Here is a 10045-nt window from a genome sequence, read left to right as displayed (position 1 = left end):
TGGGCAGAAAGATGGAGCAAACACACGGACACCACTGAGCTGCCAGCCCACATGCTGAGGGCAATGCGTCCTTCATGCGATGGGAGTGTCTGGGATTGACCTGAAAAACGTTTTATTCGAAAGATAAATTTAGCATGCAAACTGTCACCAGAGTTTACTGCAAATCTGCTTTTTGAGTTGAACTTCCGTTGGATGCTGCCTGGAAATCTTTCTATGCGCTGCTGTAAGGCTCTGGGAATTAGCATGGGATCATATTTTATCCACATGTCTCTTAACCGCAGATTCATACTGTTTTAATTTAAGGCTTTATTATAGGTTGCCTGTTTTTCTGAAGGGCAAACTGAAAACAAATAATTTCTGATGTCATAGGTCAGGACGATGGTTTGGATTGTACAAATATTTTCCGCTTAACTACGTGGCTGTTAATGCTTGGCTTTGTCCCTTAGTTGCAAGTCTTGATTTTTACTGGCTGCCTTTAAAAAAAAACATTTTATTATGCAGTTCTCATTCTCAATGTGCATAATTAACTAAAGAGTTTACCTTGTTTTGATTTTTCTAGCTTTGAATTTTTCCTGACTTCCCTATTTAGTGGCAACATTTTCAGCAGAACTGTACGTAGGCAGCAAGCTAGCATGTGCAATTACAGTAAGCGCATGTACGAAGAATTCAGTTGGTTATGTATTTGAGACAAACACCTGTTTTGAAAACAGTATTTGAACCAAATACAGTTCACATTGGATGTGAAAACCTGGTGTACGTCAAAGCAACGTATTGTTCTAATGTCACTGTTTGACAAGGAAAGAGGCAGATTAAGAAACATGAAATATATTGAACTGTGGAGGAAGGGAGGTACAGGGAGTCTCATGGAGAAGCATTACGGATGGAGAACTTTGTTCTCCAGCTAGGTGAGGCCGAAGGGGGACGGCAGGAGGCCTGTGGAGCTGTAAGACGGGAGAGACAGCCAGATTTTTCTGCCCCTAAGGAGACGGCAAGCTCTGGTCTCTGGTGTGTCACAGGACCACAGAACCGTGGAGGTGGGAAGGCGCCTCTGGAGACCGCCTCAACCCCTAGCCCAAGCAGGGTCAGAGGGAGGAGGCTGCCCGGGATCGTGTCCCGTCGGGTTTTGAGTATCTCCACGGATGGAGACTTCACAGCCTCTCTGGGCATCCTGTTCCAGTGTTTGGTTTTAAGGTGACGGCCTCAGCAACTGGCTCCGAATTGCCCTGCTTTCAGTTCGACCTGACGGCCAAGACGGCTAATTTTTTGAAGTGCACTCCGTATTCGGACACTTCAGATCTAACTTCGAAAAAACCCACCCCAAAAAACAACTGCCAAATTAGAAGCATTGCAGCAATAATGTATTCAGCTGTTATATCCAGGTCTGAAGCTTAGGGTTTTTTTTTCCTTATCGAAACTTATTGCAAATGTATTCTATTTACAGCTCGCTTCGCGCTCAAAACCTGTTCACGGCCCTCGTTCGGTGGCTGGTCCAGCCCCGTGCTCTCCACCAGGACCGACCGAGCCGCCGAGGCCTTCACCCCGGCCGGCAGGTCCCCTCGAAGGGGCAGCAGGCCGAGCGGGCCAGGCGGGCTCGGGCCGGCTCCGGCCCCTGCCAGGCAAGGGGCCAGCACGGCCACCGGCCAGCACGGCCACCGAGCTCCCGCGGGAGGGGCAGGGCGGGCGCCATTTTAATGCCGCGGAAGCCGCGCTGGGCAGGGCGCTGCCCGACGGAAGGGGCGGTGGCGGCGGTGCCCGCCCCTCCGCCCGGCCCCGGCGGAGCGGGAGGGCGATGGCGGCGGCGCCGGAGCTGCGGGAGGCGCTGGCGCAGCGGCTGCGGGACTTGGGCATCACCACGGTCACCGCCCAGCACCCCCAGGTAGGGGCCGCCGCCGCCACCTCTCCCCGCGGGCCTTGGCGCTGCCCCGGCCCCTTCCGAGCGGGCTGCGCCGGCAGCGTCCAGCCGCGCTGCCTCTTGGCATCCTCCGGCTCTTTTATAAATCCGGAAATAAAATACTACATACGAACAGGACAGAGCAGGCTACAGGGCAGCGTGAGGCCCTGTGCGTGATTATTTTAGCATAATCAAGTATCAGTATGGAAAGTGTCAGACTTGCATTTCTTCCTAAACCGACTTGTGGGTGCTGGGCCTGGCAGGCAACTTTTGGGTGGTTTTTTGTTTTTTTTTTTTGCTATTTTGAGCACAGACATCCAGTCGTTCCCCCTCCACGTTTCTGTTCCCCCAGACCCTCCTTCCCACTTCCAGTTCCCCGGCAGTTTCAGAAGCTACATGAAGTCGACGGCATCCAAGATGTTTTCCAAACTTTTTCTCGCTCCCAGTTAAAAAGTGCACATGCCACATCATTCCAGTCTGTCTGTGGTGGAGCTGCAAAGAGGTGTGCTGTCGGGGCTGCCTTTCGCATTTTTAAAGTGTGATACTCTTGCTGTACATGAGACAGAAATGATTCGGAAAGTGTGCAGGAGCGGTATGTCACATTTTATTTGTGTTCTTTTAAAATTTCTTCATAAAAGGGTACAGTTTTTAGGCTGAGTATAACATTCAGTATTTTCTAAGTATTTAACGAAAGATACCTGCCAGTACGCAACTACAGTCTAAGGGGATATAGAGTCTCGCATGACACTGATTATATTTTCCAGGTGTTCACCGTTGAAGAAATGATGCCCCATGTCCAACACATGAAAGGAGGTCACAGTAAAAACCTTTTTCTTAAAGACAAAAAGAAGAAAGGGTTCTGGCTGGTGACTGTTCTGCACAACAGGCAAATCAATTTAAATGATCTTGCTAAAAAACTGGGCGTTGGAAGTGGAAACCTAAGATTTGCTGATGAAAATGCCATGCTGGAAAAGCTAAAAGTGGGCCAGGGCTGCGCGACACCACTGGCGCTCTTCTGTGACCAGGGAGAGGTGAGGTTTGTGCTGGATGCTGGCTTTCTGGAAGGGGGCCACGAAAAGGTGTATTTTCATCCAATGACAAACTCTGCAACCATGGGCTTAAGCCCCGACGACTTTCTGAAGTTTGTGAGATCGACAGGCCATGATCCCATCGTCATACATTTTGATGAAGACATCAAGTAGATGAAGTTCACATTTCTCTTTACTAGGCATAGATTTTGTACAGCAAAACCAGCAAAAAGTCTTGTTACAAATAAAATTTGAAAAAACAGGCTTACTCCTTCTTTATTTTTTCAGCTGTGTAAGTTTACAGTGTGTAACCTGGTGAGAAAAAAGTACTGTCTTCGGGTTATTAAAAGTTTAACAGAATATTCGTAAAAAGACAAGACATGTTTGCAATCTACCACTAAGAAACCAGTAAGTAGAGAACGCGTTATTTCAATAACGTTACACCGTTTGTTAATATAATGGGTAAAACCGGAAATTTGTGTGTGTGGTACTGGCCTTGAAGGTTTAAACTTAAAACATTACCATTAGGAAACAACAAATAAAAGTTCTAAAATACCTGTCAATACACACAGGACAGAGAAGTCTAAATCGTGTACCTGTACCCATTTATCCCCTCCTACATGTTTTTTTATTTTTACCTAGAAAAAACCAACTTAGCTACACTACAGAAACGCATTTGATTGTCTACATTTTTAGTTGCATTTTCACTTTCACCGTATCCTCCCCTTGGGAGATAATCACTGAGTCTTCTGGGAGTTCCCAGATGACATGGCTACTAACCGCCCCACGATCTGTCTTAGATCCGTGCCTCGCCTGTTTCTAGCGCCAGCACAGGAGGAGCCGTCTGACAGCAGGCGGGGTGGGGTGTGAACCCCACTACCAGCCTCTCTCCCGGCAGAAGAGCTCCAAGGAATAACGTTACCGCGGGCTCCTGACCGGTTGTCATATGTCCTGGCAACTCCCGGGAGGAAAGGTCATACAACCCGGAACCGTATTAACTTTTGTGCACTGTTTCTACAGACTCGTGAACCCCTGGAGGACGTGCATCTTCTCCGCTCCGCTGTACCTTAACCAGCACCTACAGGAACGGAAAGAACGGTACAACAAGTAGCTGTACCCGAGCCTCTCCCTTCAGGAGAAGGGGACTGCACGTACAAACGTCCATGCGTTAGGAGGTTGAGGGGAGGCTGATTTGGCTTTCAACAGATGAGAAAAGTCTCTACTATCACAAGAACAAGACCAGTACATTCTCAACATTAAATTTCTAATCTAATTCTTTCTCCTCCCTTCTCCTGCCCAAATGAATAAAACCCTCCTCAAACAGATCTTGTGTTGAAGAGAGAAGCAGCAGAACTCCATGAAGTCCAGTAAACATACTGTGGCAACGAGTACCCACACAAAACCCAAAGACGGGGGAGTGGCGAAAGTGAGGGACAAGATCTAAAGATGATGGGGAAAAAGGCTTTTGAACACAGCCTAACGAAAACATCAGTACAAACTATGCCTCAAGGCAAGCAGCAGTGTCAACACAAGTTGAGACAGAAGGGAAATAAAGAATACAGAAGCACGAAGAAAAAACACATAAAAGGACTTGCGATCTAGGATGACTATTTACGACTGCCTCACGCTAAAGGATGCGATACTAACGGCGATAAAGGGAAACACTTCAGAAGAAACGCAAGGCAAAAATCAGCCAATTTGACTCGGTTTCATTCTAGAGGGCCAAGACAGTTCTATGAGCCGAGAACACCATAAACGTTTATGGGTTGGACTGTCCCCCCCCCCCCCCCCAAGAAAGTGAATTCCTTAATTCTACAGAATGAACAGCTACCATTAACTGGGTAAGAAAAAGCATCTTCTAGGGCAAGGCAAGTTACTTCACAAACATCCTTACCATGGTTTCCTTCATCTCTGAAGGGTTTGGCACCTGTTCTCAGAGATGTGAACGTAATGACAGAGTCCTTCATGGGACAGCCGTTTACATTCTACCCTCCACCTTTTCTGACACAAACCAACCCCATCTATCATGGCAGTCGTCTCAAATGGGAAAGAAGTGGCCTAAAAATGTAGAAGCTATAGGAAGAGTCCCTGGAAAGATGTCCAGATACATGTGATTTTATACTTGTTGTTCAAGAAAAGACTGAAAGGAACATCTGGTATTTGGGAATATTGGGTTAATTAATGAACTCTGGATTGACAAATTCGTTACTAAATTAGCTAGCTATTAAGACACAGTCTTATGTGTCTTTAGAAGTAAAATTTATCTTACCCTCTGCCTGCCACGCGCTCTCCCTCCCCTTTAAGGTTTCTTCTTTGTGGTACCCCAAAATCCTTTATCACTTAAAAAAAAAATTTGACTTCTCAAGGTTTTTAAATCCACAAAGCTTTAAATGTGAAAAATTGTTTTAAAGATGTGTGCACAATAGCAGTTTACTATGCTTCATGAATCTTAAAGTCTGTACTACCTAAAATTTAACTACCTTTGTCCTCAGAAGGGATTCTGAGACTTCTCAGCAAACTTAACGACCAAGCAAAATCAAAGCTTCAAATACTACATTTGGCAAATCTATAATGATTTCTTTTTGTATTTACTTACGAAATTAGTGTCTTTTTTTTTTTTAAATAATATCAAAATAGTGTATGGTTAAAAGCTACACAGGTCTACACAAATAAACAACACGAAACAAACTACACACTGTCCAGAAAAATTCTGCTACAGTTTTATCGGTTTCCTTCCGGAAGAAACACTCACTGAACACATCACCAGCTGAGCACAACGCCATTACTTAACACCAGTATCCTTCCGGTAACATCAGCTTCCAGGAGAAGTGTGTATAAATGTACACACAAAATAAGAATAAAAAGTATTTGGTTTGGCATTTTAATAACATCATTAATAAATGTATACAATGGCAAACATTAAAAAAATCAGTATGTAAAGGAAATTACAGTTTTAAATAAGAGCTTTTAAAGTTTTGTTTCACACCTAGGTACATTCCTTTAAGGCAGTTTTATTAATATCAAAGCATTATTTACATATACATTATCATCTAACTCTAAAAATACATGAGCTCCTTTGTTGAGGCTGCATCATGTCTTGGGAAAAGTTTAGAAATAATACGTGTTGGGAACGTTACTAAATCCTCAGCAGACTATCAGAAAAGTAAATAAAAATGATACGGTGTATAGTACTACAACCTCTTTTGTAATCTTGAACTAGCAGTGACAGATTTGGCAACTCTCGCGGTAAAAAGCTGTGTACTCTCGTTGTATGCTGTCCAACAGCTGCTGTGTTCTTCCCCTGGGAGTTTGTGTTTCAGAAAATGTGAAGCGGCTCCCAAATTAAATTTTTTTTATTTTATTTTCATTTCAAGGGCACAGACTGGAAAGATTAAGAAAGGAGAAAGAAAATAATTTAAAGATCGTCAGAGCACGGAGAACCTCCTGACCGCTCTTCTGCTCTGAAACTTCTTTGCAAAAGAAAGTGCTGGGAGAAGTCGATTCTGATCTCTTAAATGCAAATGTGTCCCCGGTGCCGCTTTTGGCTCATTTAGCAAATACAACCCAAAATCCCACTCTGGTCTCTGTGCTGACACAGACGAAGTGGGTCGAAACCTGCTTACAGCGGCACAGACAGGCACTAGCCAGGACTCTGGCACACGAATCTGACCTGCACTAGACTCTGACCTAGCAGGATGAACTCTGCCCCCTAACTCCTGCTGATTCTCTCGTACAAGGGAACTTCGCTTAGGTTTTTGGGTGGGGTGGGGTCATTTCTAATACACGTTATCAGTTAAATAGGGATTGTAAAGTTTGTGACTACACCCTGGCTGTGATTGCACAGATGCTTTAAGAAGGTGTAGTAACATGCAAAAAGGAAGTGTAGAAGTTGTGACGGGTAATCTTGGACAACTCGATGAACACAGAAAAGAGCTGAGCTAATAAATGAAACGTCAGGAGATGCCCGTGTGACGAAAACGACACAGCCGCCTGTGGTGAGGGCAGGTTACGTGCGCCCAGCAATGCTCCTCGCAGAGAAGCGTGTGCCAGGCAGTCATGGCAACACGCCACTCTTGCCTAATTCCCGGGGTCTCGGAGAATCTACCTGAACACAGGCAACTGCTCGGGTTCTGTGAATACAAACAGCATTTGGCACTATAGTTTGAATCTGTTAATTCAAGACACGCACGTTCTTCTAAAAACAGTGACGCTACTAAATGGTCAGGGTTTAATAGTTTGAAATGCATCAGTCCTCAGTTGTCAAAGAGAGCTAGGAGAAATCTAGTCACAATCAGACCCTGAAATGAGCTTGAAAATAGCGTAATTTAGAATCAGAGGTATTTTCCTAATATTTACGGTATTTCGATTCTCTTTCGTAACAGCTATGCCTTTACTAAAGGCTACTGGCATTCCAGATTTTGTATCTTTGCCTGTGAAATTCTGTAAAGGCAGCTTTTCCTTCAGTCTCTATGGCTCTGCCTATATTGCAGTACAGGACCGGCACAGAAGCCAGGCTTGACAACAGATTCTTACTGCTTACAGTACTTTTTCCCCCTAGAGCACGTCAGGGCTCCGTCTGTCTCACTTGGTATTGAGGGAGAAAAATCAGCTATGCCCTGAGCTTTGCGTGCGTACAGGAACACACAAGTGACCTGTATAGAGGTATACAGGCCCTGGCACGCTGCACCTCTTCTAGCCACTGCCACCCATCCCACCCGCCCCTCTGGTGACACCTCGCAGCCGTCACTGCACGGCTTGGAGCGCCCCGAATCCTTCCATCAGTAACACCGTGGGGAATTATTCCACATGCAGCTGAGCTCAGGCTGCCTACAAAACCATCGTGGAGCTGGATTTCAGGAGTGCTCTGGGCTTCAGATCGCTCCTGGGATTGCTGATCTGTGTTGATACTCCGCAAAAATCACCATGCTCCCACTGAAATCAGTGAAAATCTTGACACTGAGAATAAGGGACCAGAAATGGATGCTAGTGTGAGTTGGTAATCAAAATAAACCAATGATTTTAATGAAATACCAGAAACGTCTTCAGAGGAAGAATGGAAATTCTGTATGGTGGAGAGCTGCAAAATTGGTCCTATTTTCACTTAAGAAAAAACCTCCCAAAAACGTTCATCAGATTCTCTGTGAAAACAATCCCAGGCTGATCCAAGTGTTCATACTGTAAACCCAAAATATTCTGTTTAGATCTAGATCTTTTAGCACATTTTATCATAGAAGTGTGTCAGCAGTTAGTCACTCTAAGGAAAAAAAACAGGGAAATTTCCCCTTCTAAAGCTTATTGAACTTTCCTCTTTTTTCCCCTTTTTGACAAAATTTCAGCAAAATAAAAAAAAAAAAAAATGACTTGCTAGTATGCTTTTGAATCTGTTGAACTGCATTCTCTCTCCAGTGAGAAACGATTCTGCTCCAACTGTCCCTGACAGCTTGAGACTTCGTAAGTGATAAAACCTGTAAGCCTCAAGAAGCGAGCTGTTACTGAGTTGAAGCTGTAGCGGCTCCACCGCACAGCCTACGCAGCGGTGCGATCGATTTACAGGTAGTCTGCAACCCTGGCTCCCCAAGCGTCTCATGCTTACCTTTACTTAGGCGAATGGAGATAGCTGCAGGTGAAAGTTACCTACGTGCCTGTCGGAAGACGGGACACTAGGAGGTTACACAGTTCACTTAACCGTTTAGAACAGGAATAGGAACGTGCTTACTGGTTTGGGATAAAATAGAATTACGATAACTCATTTTGGATCTGTTTATAAATTCACGTACGCTTCCTTTGAGCTCTCTGCGGATGCTTTCAAGACAACAAATGTATGCAACCACTGAATGTACCAATAACATTTGTTGACTTTAATATAAATCAGTAATGAACAAAATGTATCTTACTAATAAAAGATAACCTTAAGGGGAACTGATTGTAAAATGCATATGATATTATTTACATTTCTTTTTGCCATCAAGAAACCTCCTAAGCCACAATCAGCTCATGTCAAAAGACGAACAACAATAATAATAATAATAATAAAAAAAAAATCAGTTGATACACAAACATCATAAGACAGTCTTATCCTGGAAATGCCATTTGTTGAAAACAGCCTTATATTAAAATAAAAGTTATAGAAAAATCATACCTGACAATTTCCTGTCAGAAATATCTGAACATACATATGCAGAGTAACTTGGGAATGTGAAAAACACAAATGACGAACAATTTCTATATAATACGATTATCCCATGACTCCCACTTTTGTTAGTTATCGAACTTTTTCATGTATGTAAACAGATTTTTCTCTTGCAGTATGCAACAAAAATCAGCATAAACTTTTTTAAGAGCAATTTCATGCAGATTATGCTAACCAAGTAAGGCAGTGAAGTGCCAGTAAGCTGTGAGGTTTTTGTATCTGTATATACAGTCAATTTCAACAAAATACTACAGCATTTATTTTAGATTTACAGAAGGAAATATAAACGGCTAGTTATGGGGTTTTTTGGCTAATTATTAGCAGAAGCTTAAGCAAATCAGTGGCTAATTTCATAAACAGAAGATGAAAGAAGTGTTGGTTTTTTTTTTCCTGGAGTAATTCTTGAGACCTTAAAATTCTTGGTCCTTAGGGAGATGAGAACTGTCCTTTATTCAGTAGATCTTAACAGTGCAATGTGCAACAATTCCTAAGACCATCTACAAATTTTCGGCAGCAGACTCCAGTAGAGCTCCTTGATTCAAGGAAGGAAGGAAGGAAGGTAGGTAGGTTTTTATTTCTTGCCTGCTCTAGTCACGAAGAATGTAAAAAATTCCCTTAATTTTTATTAATGATTCCTACAGTCGCTGTCTTGTTACTTCAGATATAAAGGCTTCATACTGAGATACTGAAGGACACTTTTCTCTCTGTGTTCAGTTGAAAGGTAGAAAGAGAAAAGAACATAAAAGAAAAGCTTAAAGTGTGGAAGTATAAAATACAGAGTTAAGTCACTAACAGAACTAACAGCACTAATAGCATGCGTCACAGACGTTTTAATGAAGTCAAGAGAAGGACAGGATGCCAAAGACAAGCTTTATAAAAAGGCAGTTTCCTTGTAGTATAGAATACTTTATACATTTTGTTAAACTATTCTTTTAG

At 43.3% G+C, this 10045-nt stretch overlaps 2 protein-coding genes across 5 annotated transcripts in view; one reads left to right on the top strand and one right to left on the bottom strand.

The window, feature by feature from the left end:
* Positions 1–1785: 1785 nt before the first annotated feature.
* Positions 1786–3187, top strand: LOC143158783 (prolyl-tRNA synthetase associated domain-containing protein 1-like). Its single transcript, XM_076335192.1, has 2 exons — positions 1786–1876; positions 2656–3187. Exons 1-2 carry the CDS (start codon positions 1790–1792, stop codon positions 3091–3093), a joined length of 525 nt encoding a protein of 174 aa, XP_076191307.1. The 5' UTR covers positions 1786–1789; the 3' UTR covers positions 3094–3187.
* Positions 3188–7651: 4464 nt separating this feature from the next.
* The window catches only part of CCDC88A (coiled-coil and HOOK domain protein 88A), an 80629-nt gene continuing 78235 nt past the window's right edge, over positions 7652–10045 (bottom strand). For all 4 annotated transcript variants that reach the window (XM_076335186.1, XM_076335187.1, XM_076335188.1 and 1 more), the window contains one exon: positions 7652–9813. The gene's annotated coding sequence lies outside the window, so the exon portion shown is untranslated. The remainder of the gene's footprint in view (positions 9814–10045) is intronic.

Source organism: Aptenodytes patagonicus, chromosome 3 (genome assembly GCF_965638725.1).
Source record: "Aptenodytes patagonicus chromosome 3, bAptPat1.pri.cur, whole genome shotgun sequence".
In the NCBI taxonomy this organism is placed as follows: domain Eukaryota; kingdom Metazoa; phylum Chordata; class Aves; order Sphenisciformes; family Spheniscidae; genus Aptenodytes; species Aptenodytes patagonicus.
This window is presented reverse-complemented; position numbering and strand designations above follow the sequence as displayed.